This window comes from Bombus vancouverensis, chromosome 1 (genome assembly GCF_051014615.1).
Source record: "Bombus vancouverensis nearcticus chromosome 1, iyBomVanc1_principal, whole genome shotgun sequence".
In the NCBI taxonomy this organism is placed as follows: Eukaryota; Metazoa; Arthropoda; class Insecta; order Hymenoptera; family Apidae; genus Bombus; species Bombus vancouverensis.
In genome coordinates this window covers 11942446-11959063 of record NC_134911.1, presented here as the reverse complement: position 1 = coordinate 11959063, position 16618 = coordinate 11942446, and the positions used below count along the sequence as shown (strand labels likewise).

Genomic DNA, 16618 nt, shown 5'->3' with positions numbered 1-16618 from the left:
TTGAAAGAAACTTTAAACTCCTGCAACCAGGTTTTGCAACGGATCCAAAATCCTACACCTCGTCTCGAGTTGCAACTACACCTTTTACAGAAATAATTCACCAACCGCGAACCAGACATTTTTCCCTGGTTCCCTCTCGACCATGAAAAATTGAAGTGACGCGGGATGTTCCCTAGCTTGCACACACCGGCCTGCAGAAAATTCCTTTTTAGGTGGCGCGCCATTTGTTTTTCCGGTTGCTCAGCCCCGTTTCCTCGAACGAGATACACCGAACGAGACCCGCGGCTGCGGATACGGGGGGAGTTTAAAAATAGAAAGGCCAGGACGCGTTCTTGAGAGAAGACAGAACGTGTTCCGCGTTACCGGTGGGGTAACGTGACGAGGAAGCCAGTTAGGGTTGCAGACGAGGCTGTTGCTCCGCAGTAGGTGACGACAAGATTGTCGCCGCTTCCGGTGTAGCACGCGCCTCACCGGAAGTCTGTCGTGGTTTCTCTGCGCGAGGTATTTATACGAGGACGCTCGCTACGGTTTACTTTTTCGTCTAGCCCACTTCTACGTTACATGGTATTTCGAAACGAAACACCCGACCCAACGGCGAACCTAATGACGATTTTCTTGCTCGAGGTATCGCGTTCGCGGCCTGTAATTTCGATAACGCGATCCCTTTTTGTCGAAACTCGAACGAGAGATCAAAACGCATAACGGCGTTGGTCGAAGAATGGTTCATAGTTGGATTTAGAGGCAAAGTGGAGCCTGAAGAGAAGAGAAAAATTCCCTGATCACCTGCTAACGCGAGAAGGCTAAAAGGGAAACACCCAGCAGATCTCACAAAGGATGTACCTTAACAAACACGAAGATGGTATCCCATTGAGGGTAGCCACCCACGTGAAGATCAATCGGATAAAAAATTCTACCGAATGTCCAAGTTGGACAAATTGTAAATGTGAAATTTTTAATTAAAAAAAAAAACTTGCTAACGCGTTTACCATCGCTGGAAATCACAAAGGTTACGAGTAAGGTTACTAGAAATCTTAAAAACAGGTCAAGAATTTATGTCCTGCTATTTATTCATAAGGAAACGGGCATCGGTTATTAGATTAGAAATACAGCTATTCGGCGATCGACAGCAGACACAGCAAACATCGTTAAATATGGGAAAATATGAGCGGAAGAATTGTGTCAGCGGTAGGAGAAAATTTTGAGGGGCCATAAAACGCTTAAGAATGACTGGTCGTTTGAAAAATCGATTTATTACTCATCGTCCTCTGTAAAGATCGAGAACGATCGTCATTGTTCGGGGCGGTTTTCGCAAAGCCGAGTGAAGTATGTTCGAAGGTCATCTATAACGATCTATGAGTCATCAATGAGTCGATGTGTATCCTGAGCAAACGTTAGCCTAACGAAATCCGAAACACAGAAAGGAGAAAGATAGAAAAGGAAAAGATATGTTTGAAAAAGCAATAGCCAGTAGGTCTTCTTACCTGACCGTTTCGAGGAAACGTGGAAAATGACGCGCCACTGCGTTTTCATCCCACTAATGGCTCTTTTCTTTTCCCAGACCTTCGAAAATACTTTAAGACAGCCGACTTTTAAGACCCGCACGGGACCTCCGTCACGTGAAAAAAATGCTCCTTTTATATTTCTGTGCCGCCGCAGCGTTCTCTTAATACGCTACCTCACCACGACAAAGGGAATCCTTCGAATTGCAAATAAACTCGCCATCGATCGTACCTGGACGCGTGATCGTTATTTCCCGAGCGTTAGCGGACCTAACGTTGGAAAAACACGTACGACCGGGCTTAGTTCGTTGCTTTCCAGCGTCATTCTACGAGACAAGCAAAACAAAGGCGATGAAATTCTAGTAGGAAATTCTCTGGACAAATTTTCCGAATTCTCGATCGGTTATCTTGAAACGTGTAAACCAGCTCGCCCCTAATGTTCACGCGGCGAAACAGTTTATTTTAATGAAAGATCTACGTGATTATCGACAGGGTTCGATATTTTGTCGTTTTAATTGTATTCTTATCGTACGACAGAAATATTAAAAATGTATAATATACGCGGCGTGCCTAACTGATATCGATATTCTATATACATAACGTCGGAGTACAAATCAATTATCACACATTCGCGCTACATTACTTGCGAAGAATTAAATACACGTATTTAAGTTACGAAATTTATCGAGCATTTTTTTAAGTTAATCGTGTCTCTTTCATCGTCCAATTGAATTTACCAGGAATAACATATTATACAGAAATAGTATAATATATATAATAATATATAAAATATTTACCAAAATAATCTACAATTATCCATAGCTTGATATCGAACTAACAACGCACAATTAGTTACAGTCCTCGCTATCTATACATACTTCTCTATTTCTATTAGAATAATCGTATTGTAAACGCGCCACGTGTCCTACGAGCCATCAGGCGTTTCCCGACAGGGATGCAACTGTCGAGGAAAGGTGCATTCCCGACAGAGCATGATCCCTGACGAGTGTCACATACTGGCTGCACTATTTTTAGGCACGATCTAGACGACGATGGAACATCTTGCTCGTAACACGTGCCGGCATCGGTGTTTTTCCGTGGGCCGATCGAAGCATAGCATAGGGGAAGACACGAACGAGGAAGAAGAGGGTTGTAGGAAAGAAGATTCAAGACTCGTGACCAGGGGCAAGCGACACGCGCGCTTTTTCTCTACACGTATTTTTGGACTAGCTTCCTCGAGCAGGGACAAATATCGAAAGGGACACGCGCCCCTTTTCCTTTTCGGTAGATCGCGGGGAAAGAGGACGATGCCAGTTGCGTCGACTAGTTCCCGATTTTTTCCTGTCATATGCGAGGAGGAAATACGCGAAGGCTTAACAGACAACGAAACGGATATTTCCTTTTTCTTCCTTTACCATTTATCTGCTTCTTCGCTTTTTTTTCTTTTCTCTGGAATGACAGGATACAGCTTACGTTCGGGGGAATCTTCTTTCTTTCTTTCTTTTTTTTTTTAAATAAATTCTATCCCATACAGTTCTATTCTATACGTTGTCGAGAAATACATTAAATCGAATAAAAAAAACGTTGATTTACGCCTACCATAAAAAATGTGCTAAAATTTTAACGAAGAAACATGGAGAGTTACGTAAGTTTCATAATTGGGAATGTTCGATAAAAATGGACAAGCCGAGAATGTATCTGTTTTTCTGGTGGCGAGAACGAGACAACGATGGCTTCAATAACAATGACTCTTCTAGTTACGCGTTTTCTCTCTCTCTTTCTCGATAAGAATGCAACGAAGCCAATTGTTGCCGTAAAGCGAAAGGGGTTCGAATACTTGTTGTTCCGTGAAGGTGGTTTTCATGCGGATCTTGGTGGCGTTTCTATGAATCCGTGCCACTGTTACCGGAGGGTGTCTTCTCATTATTGGCCCGATACGATCGATACCCGAGATCGATCCATCCGTCGTCGCATAACTAGTGTCACGTAAAATTTATGATAAAAAAGGAGTAACTGAGCGATAACTTAACTTGACGGTGCCTTTATAATTTTGTTGGCTTTTATTCATATTACAATGAAGTAGCGAAGTTAAAATAGTTGTTCAAATCACGGCCAAACTGTACACAAGACTCAAGACTAAAGACTCAAGGCTAAAGACTAAAGACTAGAAACTAAAGACTTCTCTCGTGGTCGAATGCTTGCAGTTTTTACATGTTGCGTTTGTAGGTGTTGAGGTACAAAGGGCGGGTCCTAATTGCCCTACGTAATGGGGAAAGTGTAATATTTGGCCATGTGCAAAGATCAAGTCAGAACCTAAGGGTTCGCTGTCAGATAGTACGGAATGACGTGGACTTGGGTATAGTCGTTGTCACACTAGCTTCGTCTTCACGGAACTGCCCAGGGAAAAGTAACTATATGTCGGAGTCAGGTTGGAATTTTGGGGCGTTCGACGAACCTTTACTTACTTTACCGTCACGGATGTAGCAATGTTTATCGGTACAAATGTGGACACTACAAGAGGCTATGAGTAATAGCGGCGATAGGATGGTCGAGATGATGGTGACAACGAATTCAGGTTCGATAACGAATCCACGGTCCACGGGATGACCGGTATCAACGTAATACACGATTCGGGTAACTTTCTCGATAACTCAATCGGCAATTCGTCCAACGACTCACTAACCAAGTAACTAACTCCCTCAATCCGAAAGAGGCTACCCTTATATACTCCTGTCCCTGCTTCTCGGGTTAATCTCTGTTTTAAGGAGAGCCATATAATCATTTCATACCTCTTTCAGGTACATGTCCCTCCCGTGACCGTGGCTACGTCCAGTATAAGTACCGCTTTGTCACTTAGAGCCCGAACCCATCGTCATAAAACCATATGGGACATTAGAACTATTTCTTATTGTTATTACTTAAGTGCAGCTATAGTAAAAGTCTGGATTAGGGTATTGGGGTTTTTCCCAACATTCCGGATGGGAAATCCCGATGTTCTTTCATCTCCGACATATATAACGATCACGAACACGTTTCTAATTATCCATCGCGGACAAAGAGTTATTTCAATTAGCAGATAATAATTGTACGAGTTGCACGACGATCAATGAATTCGAGAATCGTGCATCGTGTTTCGGTTTAATTTTGACCCGACGACGAATTTGTCGTATCTCAGTTTTGTTTTCGTTTTAATTAAGAAAAGTATTTTTAACGTTTTAAGAATATCTATAGCGTAACATTGAAGGGAGAAATCATTTATGTTAATAACGAATGCCATAATAAGAAGATTAAATGTTCGGTACTTTTTCAAAAAGCGTTGTAATTAATTCATAGCCAATTAATATTCGTGAGACGTAAAACAAAGTTTTGCACCTCCGAATACGAAACTTATGCTTTTCTCTCTTTTCCGATAAATACCGACAGTCCATCGATTTACGCGGTCGGAAAATATAATCTTCGATAATCTTTGTCTGAATCAATCGTGTTGTCGACGATAACGAGATTCCCAGCGAGCGCTTTTAACCCGAAACGTTTAGAATAAAAGCGAAACAGAACTTTGAAAATAAGTCAAACGACGAATATGGTAACTTTGAGTCGATTAAAGAAAAAATTGATTGCCTGGAAATATGGATACGGACAAAGACGATGAATAGAATCTGTTTCAGCTTTTGTACGATTCTATATATCCAATTTATTTGCGAACCTATATGAAATAAATACTTTTATAACTTCGATTTCCTCTACAATATTTTCTCCCTTTTTCTTGTATTAGCCGATTTCCTCTAGGTACGCGATTTTTATCCGCGTAAAAAGGATTATGTATATGGAACGAACACCACGTAAATCCAGAGTGTACAATTAAATATCGAAGCTGCCTGCCATCGATTCTTTCTTTTTCACATTTACAAGATTATGAAACGGTAAAAAGAAATACAATTGACTAGTTGGAAAATGCCTGAGAGGAACGCAGGAATGTTACCACGTTCCTAGAATCCTCTAAAAATATCGGCGCCAAAGACCTAAATCACGTGGGCCGGATAGGAACCAAAAGAAGAATCAGCTTTTCAAACACAGTGTTGGCCAGTCTTAATATCGGCTGCGATCAACAATGGACCTTCGTCCCTTCAAAGAAACGATCGACGAGATGAACGAAAACGAACGTGGCTCGAAAGAAGACGAAAATGCCAGGGGTAAATAATCGGTGACGCTTAATTCTGAAGGAACGCAGTGGGATATTTTTGGCGGGATCTCGTGTCCTAGATAGAAGGCGCAAGGATGCAGTAGGCGGAGAAAAAGAAGATAAGACCCAGCGCGTGATTAATGGACTGGGGCTGCCTGGCAAAGAGAAAAATGCCAGAGGGTGGGGACAAGATCCAGCTTCTTGTTCGCGTTTCGTCGGCTAAAACCGGCGGCACGAAGGGCGGTTGCGTCAACGTGGGAGGAAACGATGGAAGAACCGATCATGGAACTCGCTGGGAAACGGGATACGAGAGGGGAGGGAAAAGCGAGCACGTGCTCGGATCGTGGGCCTCACGAAGTACGCGCGAAGCAATCCGAAAACGAACGAGCCCCGTTTTGTACGCGATACCCTATCCCCTCTCCTACTCGCTCCCTCGTTGGGCCTTGCAGTCGAGTGGTGGGGAGATTACTACCCTTCTTGTCCTCCCTACCACTGGAAAAGTTCGACAAATGGGGAATGTGCATTTCCCGCGACCAACTAACCGACGAAACACTCAGTCTCACCCACGCTCTACGATGGAAAGGTGTTGCTGCTGTTGCCAAGTTTTCTTCATTTCTGACGACTACGAAACAGTCGAACTATTTTCTCACCATGCAGTGTCTTTCGGGTGTGTGATAGTGTTGTGTGTAAATCGTGCGTCCTCTTGGATTCCACGTTTCATCTTTCTGTTTCGTCCTCTTCCGCCGGAGTTACTTCGCATTTACCGATATTACTTTCAAAGTTTTTTCAATTTTTAGTAGTCTAATATTTAACGGAATATCGAGGTTTAGGAGTCCAGAGATTTCCAAACCGTAACGTCGTTCATAAAATTCGAAGATAATTTGGTTTTAACAGTTTCCTATTATTTTCCCCTGTGTTTTTAAACGTGGAAGGGGCTTGGTGAAATTTTAACGCTTCGAGAGTGCAATTGAAGTCGATTTGTGATAATGGCGTCGCAAGAAGCCAAGTATTTGACGATGCTGACTAATACGTAAAACAAACATGGTGGTATGTACTTTCTCTCCTTCTCTATTTATTTTTTATATCTTTCTAGAATGTTTGAAATTGTACATTGAATATCCTTAGAATATGCCTGTATTGAAAATTTGAAACATACAATATATATTTCCGTAAACATTCCATCAAACGCTACTTGCAAGATACTCGGGCGACGTAATTTGTACTTGTTGTACGCGACCAGTCGAGCTAATCCGATGATCATTCGACTAATAAACAAACGGGACATTTCCATTCTTCAGAAGCATATTGTTAATGGGAAGGTGCGTTTTCCTAATCAACAATAACGCTGATATGTGCCAGGCCTTTCTTTTTCGTTCAGGTATTTCCTGAAAATGCCTATTGGGGTAATAAAAACGGCCAAGGTCGAGAAAACGCCGAAGAATGGTTCCTTGCCTTTCCCTCCAGTTTTTCTCGCTTTCGACGCACGAATGGCTGACGGTTAGCGGCCGATCGTGAGTTGCAAAGAAACGATCGAATTCCTTCATAGAACGCCGGCAGTTCTTTCCTCGTCCAAAGAATCGATGGATCACAGCGCAGGCCTTCTCCCTTTTCTTTCCTACGTGTTTTTCTTCTTTCTATTTCGATAGGAATTTTTATTCCTCCCCGGGAGAAATAACGTTAGATTCGTAGAAATCCCATTCACTATTCCTGAATATTCCGTGATTAATTATTTGAGGGAAATCTAACGAATATCGCCGATTCGATCGTATCGACGCCGATTAAAATAAATTTGCATTTGTCTGCTCAGCCTGTTCACCGTTGAATTCTTTTCAATAGGATGACGGAGGATCACGTTTGTTTCACAAACAAATTACTTCTGCCGTTTTACAAAAACGATTATACTAACGACTGTATTACATTATCGCTATTCGAGTCGCTTATCCGCCACATAGGTCGACTTCGCGAAACAAAAAGTAGACAAAAATTGATAAAATTATGTAAGATAAGCGATCGCACGAATGCTTTGACTATGACATTTGAAAAAGCATAGTTACCCACTTTAATCTGCAATCGATTCGTGTTAATCGTAATCAACTTACGATCCAGAATTCGATCTGGACGGTGGTCGTTGTAGAGTGTTTTTTAAACAAACTGAAAATAGATAAATATACGAAAAGCAATATAAAAAGAATAAAATTTAAGCGATGAAAAATTATTTCTGATTTCAGATGCGCAAATTGGACTGGACCTGATGGAGCACATACCGCACGTGGTGATGATCTGCCACGAGACTCCCCACCTATTCGACAATATTTTTCACAATCATCTCCTCGACATCATTATCAGATACTTACAAGATCAAGACAACCAGGTGAATATTTTGATCACGTTTCTCTACGCGGTTGATCGTCAAAGCTTCCTTCCATCGATAAGCATCTTTTCTTCTTATGATTTACGTCGATTCAGAAATACTTTTCGATAACCGCTTCCTTCTCTTTCGAAACCTAGCGGAAATCGTGTTCTTTCCGCAGGCGGCAAAAAATTTAATGCCTCGTTAACGAATTCTAATTTTCGTTTTTATTTTTTCTTTTTTTTTTTTTTATTGCCTCAGGTACGAATGATGGCCCAGACAGCGGTGTTGACGCTAACGAAGAAGGGTCTCATCGATAACACCACGATAGAGGGCAAGCTGTGTCCCGTTATAGAAACCCTCTGTACGTCCATCGATTTGCTTAACTCTGGCATCTCCGTAAGTTTCTATGTTTTTTTTTTTTTCATTTCTTTCTTTCCCTTTTTTTCTTTTAAATCTTAAATTTGTTGCCGTAACCTACACCACCTAAATATGGTTACATCCATGGTACGTTATATCCATTGATATTTTTTAAGAAATATATTATGAAGGACAATAGTGATCGCCGACGTCCTCTTCGATTAAAATGTCCCACCTATCGTTTCGAAATAATCCGGCAAACTGCGGTTTTATTTTTCTTTCGTGTCTTTTAAAATAGTTAATCATATATTACTCAATGAACGATTTCAAACACTTCGACGTGCGTGGAAAAATGAAATCGCTAGATCGGACATTTTCGACAAACCATTCGTACGATCAAATTAGAAAACTCTAACAAAAATCGTGATCTCTCGTCTCGTCGCAATGTTCATAGCCCGCGATTATTGCGTGTTGGAGGTGGAATCGCGCGTTGAGAAAACGAGTGGAATGAAACCTACGCAGAATCATTGTGCAGTTCTTTCTTTACCCGTTCTATTTTAACATTCTATCAGGCACCGGTGTAGTTTAACGAGTTTTCTCATTTTAATGCGTTCAAACGAAGCGTAGCACGATCGTCGACGTCGTTTAATTAAAGAATACGTATGTAAAGAATTACTCAAGGGTAAACGTGTGTCCATTGAAAGTACGGCAGCGTGGTGAAAAACAAGGCAAGACGGGTTTCTCGCGTCTAGCATTCTTGATCCATTCGGCTCGACCACGCTTTCATCGTATGCAAGCAAGTGTATCGCCGACTATCCGGAGCAATAGGTGTATCGAGTTTGTGTCGTGTTTATGGTCGTTGGACCTTACGCCGCCCTCGTTCCAACGGATTCCGCCTGAAAGACATGGGTAGTGAGATGTTCTCACGCTATCGCGTCTCACTATCTTGTCTTTCATCCGGCGTTCGTTCTACTACGACGTTCGCCAACGACCAAACGAGACCTGATCTATACGTGCGAGGGAAATTGGGATTTTTAACGCTTTTCATTTCGTACTGAGCGTTTATCGATTCTGTCAGAGAGATCCCTAACGCTTTAGTAGGCACCGTATGTCATTGCAGAGGCTTCTCCATAGAAGATGTTTTTCGTTGAGGAATCATCTCCTTTGTACACGTGATTTCATTACTCGAGTAGGCACGCGATTAGTTGTAAAAAGCAAACGACTTGCTTCTATAAGTTCGTCATTTATCGCGGAATGACAGGAATAACGATCGATTTTAAAGTAGGAATCAGTGAAGAGTTAGCGAGCTCTTCGAGCGATTTTCAGGTGATATCGACGAGAAAAAGAAGAGTTTACGAGAACAAGCTGGCACCTCTTCGACGAGGACATGCTTTTACCATCAAAGTTGGTTTGTCATAGAGTTCGACTATCACAGCCAGCTTTGATGAGCAAAATCGTGTCCGTCCACGACGCACGATTCGACGGAGAAAATCGAACGAGGGGAAAAAGTAAAGGGCGAGGGGAAAGCCAAAAAAAAGGGCGGAGAAACGGAAGAGAAACGTAGAAATAATTAGCAGAGAGAACGAGAGAAAACGGAAAACTGAACGCGTCGTTTGTATCTCTCGCGGAATTGAGGGACGACGAAAACGAACGATCCGCGAGAGAGGAACACACACGTACGAAGAGAGAGAAAGAGAGAAAATCGACATGAAGAGAGAGACGGTGGAACACGAACGCTGTACCCGAGCACAGCCACCGAAATGAAAATACCTTTTGCGGTCCGATACATCAAATTGGTTGTGGAATGTTTCGAGTCATATCACAGCCATTTTGTTGAGTTTGGCCCGCAGAATCGATCGTCAGGGAGCATATTCGTGTGCGCTGTACGAGCGCACTTAGTGCCCCCGCTTAATTAATAATCAGCCACGTCGTCGATGGACACCTAAAGTTATAGCGAATGAACGACGTGCGTGCATAACTTTTACGATCTTCTAATTTTTACCCTCATTTTTCCGTCTCACGTTGCATACACTCGCTCCTCTAGTACTGTTCTGGATTACGATCGAGACCGCAGCTTCTTTCGCCGTACGATCGTCACGAGAAGACGAAGAACGAGGCGAGAAGTGACCGCAGAAGGGGCAAAACTACAGAAAAGGAGAACAACGCGATCCAATCGTCAAATTGGTTGTGGCGTGTTGCTTTTGGAAATGTCATATCACAGCCATATTTGACGATTTGGATCGCCGTTCCGTGCAACGTGTCGTGTCTTCTATTCGATGCAGCGTCCTATCAAACTGTATTGAACGTAACGGTGCTAGGAAATTATAGATATATAAGAATACTGCATACACAGGACATCTAGAAGCTTGTTTCTCGTAGCTTTTAGGATCTTAGGAAGGTTCGCAGGATAGAAATGACGCGGACGCGTCGCTCACAAAGTGGTTGTGATATGCTGATGCAAGCGTTCATATCACAGCCAGCTTTGATGAGCGCGGCGACGCGTTTCATCGACTGTTTTTTTCATGTTCAATATGATTGGAAATGTAAGATCGTCCGTTAGTCAACAACTTCTAGCGTGGATCTCGGTATCGATTTTCCTTTATCGTATCGAGGTAGAACTTGGTTTTCTGTAAAAGCAAGGGAAACGTCGTCTCACCTTTCCGCTCGCAGAGATCCATTCTCGATCATCCTTGAAGCATCTTCTATGGGTGGCGTGGCCGTTTTCCCGCGAAATACAGCGTTCCATCGCGAGCCATTTTAAAGAAAAACATTTCCGATCGCCTGTCCCGATACGGAGATCGACTCCTCGCGCGTAGTTTCCACTTTCGGCAAAGTCTTTGCACTCTTTCATAGTCGACTTCCTCTCATGGGTTCACAGGATTCATGAAGGACGTGATCGCGTTTATTGAACGACGATTTCCAGATGACTTCCTTATTCGTGATCCACGATGATTGCCGTACACTACGTTTACCTTCAATTCTTTTCTTTTACCGCTTTTTAACTAAATGTAAATAATATAATTATATATATATATACAGTGCCTACAGAAAAGAACTTTGTGCACAGACTTATCATTCGTTGAAACGTTTTGTTTCTTTTGTTTTGTTTGTTTTACACATTTCATTTTCATTAAATGTTACTAAATGTAGAAATTATAAAATTGTATAAAAGTTAATATACTTGATTGATCGGTATATAAATACAGTACTAAATTCAGTTATGTGCAAATACCTTTTCGTAGCCACTGTGGTGTATAGAAAGTGGTAAAAATTGAATAGACAGAACGACAATGAACGATAATAAAGATTTAACGATACGTGCGATCCAAGGATTTGACGTACTGCTAGAAAGATACTTGATAATCTTAATCTATGAGGCTAACGCTTAACAGAAAAGAAAAATAAAGTAGGACAAAACGCAATGCGCGTACGCGGTCACGATCGTCGAACGACGATAGGATGATTCACCTCTTTCTAATTCGTTTGATCGTTGCACAATGACCTTCTGATTCGTGCAGATGCGGGCGCCAAAGGAGGTACTCGAGCATCGTCGCGAAACGATCGATCTTCCGCGGTTGTCTCGGACACGTTTGATCCTCTAGCTACCGGCCAGCATCTACCACGCTATTGATGTATGTATCGTACCTGTTGTTTTGTTTTCCAGGTATTTAAGAGGCGCGAGTTCGACTGTTCCTCCTATCAGAGTGGTTGTGATGTGGTGACTTGGACTCGTATCACAGCCAGCTTTGATGAGCGGAACGGTACGGTTTATGACTCCGTTCACTGCGATCTTAAACCACGCAGACGATGTCGCAAACACGTTTTCCTTTATTTTATGTTTCTTTTGAATTAATTAATCGTATACACGTGTGTGTATTTGTACATTGTTTCCTTTGATTTTCTTTGTTACCGACTTGTTTTCTATCGGATCACGTTTGCTTTGCCATCGAAAATCCGAAAATTCACCAGAGATATATCGTATTTGTGTATTATTATCGCAGCTCATGTGCAAGATGGCACCGCTCATTGGCAAAGAGCTGACCGAAAAGATCTTTCTGGACAGATACATCGCCCTCTGCGAAGACAAGGAATTCTATACGAGGAAATTCTGCGCGTCGCACCTTGGGGAACTTTGCGCCGCTGTCGGCAGGAAAACTCTTTTTCGGAAATTGGTAGGTCTCTTCACACGAACCTCTCCCTCCATGTAGAAACTAACAAACGCTTGACACTTTATTTTTTAAATTCATTTGCAATTTCATTCGATCGAAAAGAATGCATGGCATGGCGATTCCCCCTAAAAAAAACGACTTATAATTTCTTCGATGAAATTGAAATTTTCTAAAGTCTCAGGCTGTTGAGCATACGAAAAAATAAGAATTGTTCGTTCTTTTAATTTCTTCTTTCTCCCGCAGTTTCCAATATTCGTCGACCTGTGCAGCGATAAAGTGTGGGGTGTCCGGAAAGCGTGTGTAGACGTTATGATGCCAGTCTCATGCTGCATGACCCTTCAGCATCGTCGATTACTATTGGCAGAGCTTCTGGCCACGCATCTTAACGACGAGTCGAAATGGGTGCGAATGTCTGCCTTTCAAATTTTAGGACCATTCATATCCACGTTCGCGAAACAGTTTACCGAAGTAACTTATAATCAACACGGCGAGCTAGTGTTTACCAGCCAACAAGATAATCGTTTCAGGTATAAAAAGCTGAAAGTTTTTACCTTCTACTTGGTCGACTCTGTTCACAGACTCGCGTTGTAATATCCGTTTTATTTGTTCCCCTCTGTTCTTCTTATTCTGTGCTCTCGTTGCTTCCTTTTATTTTCTCGTCGACTCTCCCGCTTCGTTTATCACGCTCGCATTTCCCTTACGAACTAGAAAAAAGAAATAACGCGGATCAACGACGTGTTTTTACAGTATAAGGTACTCGTACGAGGGAATATTTCCTACTAAGTGCGCGATACGAAGTCACACGCTCGACATGGAGGACCATAGTTCTAAGGATAACTTCAATTCGTCTGTGATAATACAAAAACCAATTTTAGAGGACGACGAGGACGAGTCGCAGGAGGATATCTCCACAATGAGAGCTTATAAGTCGAAGGTACGACACGTCCGTAAGTAACGAAACGACGCGGTTCGCGAGCTCATTTGCCTTTCTATTTCCTTGAAAATAGCCATTAACGTGATTCGATTTCGCTCTCCAGTTACAATGGTAACGAGTCATAAACGGGATTGTGTATTCTTAAAACGTGCTTCAGATAGTCGCCCCTTGTTCGTTCGACTATGAAATACAACCAGTACATAGTTTTTTTTTTTTTTTTTTTAAGATACACATAAAAAATGATCTCGTGAAATTTCTTTCAGATACAAAGGAAACAGTTAAAGAACGACCAAACGCTGGACCACACGGAAAACTTTAATTCGTTTCTATACTACTACGTAGAGCCAGACCTTCCACTGGACGACGAGCTCGTCGAAGCTGCCAGAAGATCCGCGGCGCAGAACAATGTAGACCGGAAGCCGTTGATCAGCACTACAGCGTCCAGTAAAGCGTCGTCGTTAGACGCTGCGCTAAAAGAAGACAAATACGCAACAGACGATATTAAGAATTTCAACGATCAAGAGATCGTTCCTCAGCATCTGATCGATTCGTTCTTGTCGATGGCTGAGCCGGAACAATGTTCCGGAGACATGAGCCCCGGAGATATTCCTCATCATTGCGCATTTAGTTTTCCCGCTGTTGTACTCACGTTAGGAAGAGAAAATTGGCCATACCTGAAGCAAGCTTATCAGTCTTTGGCAAGCGCTAATCAATGGAAAGTGAGGCGCACGTTAGCCTCCAGTATTCACGAAATCGCCATAATTCTAGGAGAAGAACTCACTATCGCTGATCTCGTACCGATCTATGATGGATTTATCAAAGATCTGGATGAGGTCAGAATAGGTATACTCAAGCATTTAGCGACGTTTTTGAAGATACTCAAGCCTGCCGTTCGGCTCCAGTATTTACCAAAACTGAGGGAATTCCTCACCACCGATAACGAGTGGAACTGGAGATTTCGAGAGGAACTAGCCACTCAGTTGTTGGACATTGTGAATCTGTTTGATCCTGTAGACGTTACCCGGTTTATCGTGGAACTAGCTATCGATCTACTACGCGACAAATACGCTGCTGTGAGACACGTTGCTCTCTCTTTGGTACGATTTTATATACTTTCTATATACTACGTAAATTGTCTAGCCTAACGCTGCTCTATAATATTTGTCTTATGTCTTTGCTTTGTCGTATCTGTACAGGTGACACAAATAGTAGCACATCTTTCTAACGACAGACGCCTTGAAAAAGGGCTATTTCGAAAGCTCAAGTGTCTCGTTTTCACAAGGAATTGGGTTAGAAGACAGATGTTTGCCTTCGTGTGCGCCAACCTGATTTCGAAAAACGCCATTAGCGGATATAAATTCTCGCAAGAAATGTTACCTACTTTGTTGCAAATATCTTCCGACAAAGTACCAAACGTGAGACTAGTTGTGGCGAGGACTTTGTCAAAGAACGTTATTCCTATGGGATGTAAGTATTTATTTGTAATCTTCTTCGGATAATTACGTTACGAGAGAACTTCGAATTCATATTCAATAAACGGGTGTTTCGATTTTTAGCAGAATGGTTGGGAGTGAAGCAGGCGGAAGAAGTAGAGAATAGGCTGAGAGAAATGAGATTAGATCCGGATAGGGACGTTCGAGTTATAGCCGGCGGCGAGGAAAACGTCCCATCAGATATGCTGTTGCCACCGAAAACTAAACAGCCGTGGGACATATTTTAACGAACTCAGATTTCGTGAGAATCAAGTTGTAATTATTTCCTGCCATACGAATCAATTTTATACCGGACTGCCAAGAAAGGAAATGGGATAAAAGAAATTTCGTACGAATGTTCTTCCATACGTGAATTATCTTTGTAAATGTAAGAAGAAAATTAATTGGATGGAAGAGATAAGAATTTCGTTATACCGATAGAGAATACGAGATGCAAGGGTTTCTTTAAAGAATAAGTTGGTGTATCTACGATGTAAAAATGAGCTCAAGTTTTAAACAAAGAAACAAGACTTGTACCGTTTAGTGCAGTCAACATAGGAAAAAAGTGCAACTTAGCGTTGTCGTTACGACCAAGGGACCGACAATTTCCGCGCCCCTTTAGACTAAGACAGATTATAAGTATCAATGGTCAAAAGACATTACGCAGTTATATAAGAGTGTGTGTGCATGTTTAAAAGGAAGTGAACGTACACTGCCGCTGAGTGCTAGGACATTTGTTTAATTGTAAGAAATATCTGTACAAAGTTATGAAATCATTACTGAATTTTACTAAATTTTATGTATTCCATTTTGTACCGTATTAGAGAATATATTTTAACAAAAATTTATTAAATTTTTCATCAATCATGATAAAAATATGATTGTTATCTATCCATCTATCCATCGAGTGCTTTTGTAACTACATCTACAAGCTTAGTAGCTTGGTTACTAATATTTTTTATTGTTTCAGGCCTAATATTATTCCATTCCATTTCGAAATGTTCCTATAAATATTCTTCCAATTTGGGATATTTTATTCGGATTTTATCTGAATGATCTCATAATTTTTCTATGGGGTTCAAATCAGGAGATTGGTGACCATTCTATTATTTACACATTAGAACTTTCCTGTAAGTGATTTTCACATATTTTAAAAAAATGTATACGATCCTTAACATGCACAAATATTCGGTATCCGAAAGGCACTAATGTGCAGGATCTTTTTTAAAATATAATTTGTTTTTAACGATTCTCCTGTTGTTTCCTATACGTACAATCTCTCCATTTGAATTCAACCATTTCAATTGTAGACTCATCAGAATCAATCTTGCAGTGTCGACTTTTCTGGTACTTAGTTTATGCCAATAGCGACTGGCATCTCTTCTTTATTATTAATGTTAGAAACACCATCTCTGAAATTATAACGGTTTATCGCTATGAAATTGTTTCCCTATCTGAAAATCGATACAAGTAGTTTAAGGTGCATATTTCATCGCAGCGGCCACGACAGACAGAATGCTGTTAATTTCACCTGTAGTTCATTCTTATCAAGGTCCATATTCCTGAAGAAATTATTGTCACTATCATAAAGGAGCGGGTTACGTTTTATCCTTAATAATAATTTTTTCACTGCCAAAATCGCAGATACCGACCT

General features: G+C 41.4%; 1 protein-coding gene across 6 annotated transcripts in view; it reads left to right on the top strand.

Moving 5' to 3' along the window:
* The window catches only part of LOC117153597 (serine/threonine-protein phosphatase 4 regulatory subunit 1), a 145768-nt gene extending 129951 nt beyond the window's left edge, over nt 1-15817 (top strand). For all 6 annotated transcript variants that reach the window (XM_076619446.1, XM_033327784.2, XM_076619435.1 and 3 more), the window contains 8 exons: nt 7908-8050; nt 8291-8428; nt 12391-12561; nt 12802-13085; nt 13306-13492; nt 13756-14589; nt 14689-14959; nt 15049-15817. In XM_076619446.1, the coding sequence (XP_076475561.1) occupies nt 7908-8050; nt 8291-8428; nt 12391-12561; nt 12802-13085; nt 13306-13492; nt 13756-14589; nt 14689-14959; nt 15049-15212 (2192 nt within the window). In that variant the 3' untranslated portion in view covers nt 15213-15817. The remainder of the gene's footprint in view (nt 1-7907; nt 8051-8290; nt 8429-12390; nt 12562-12801; nt 13086-13305; nt 13493-13755; nt 14590-14688; nt 14960-15048) is intronic.
* Nucleotides 15818-16618: the final 801 nt, after the last annotated feature.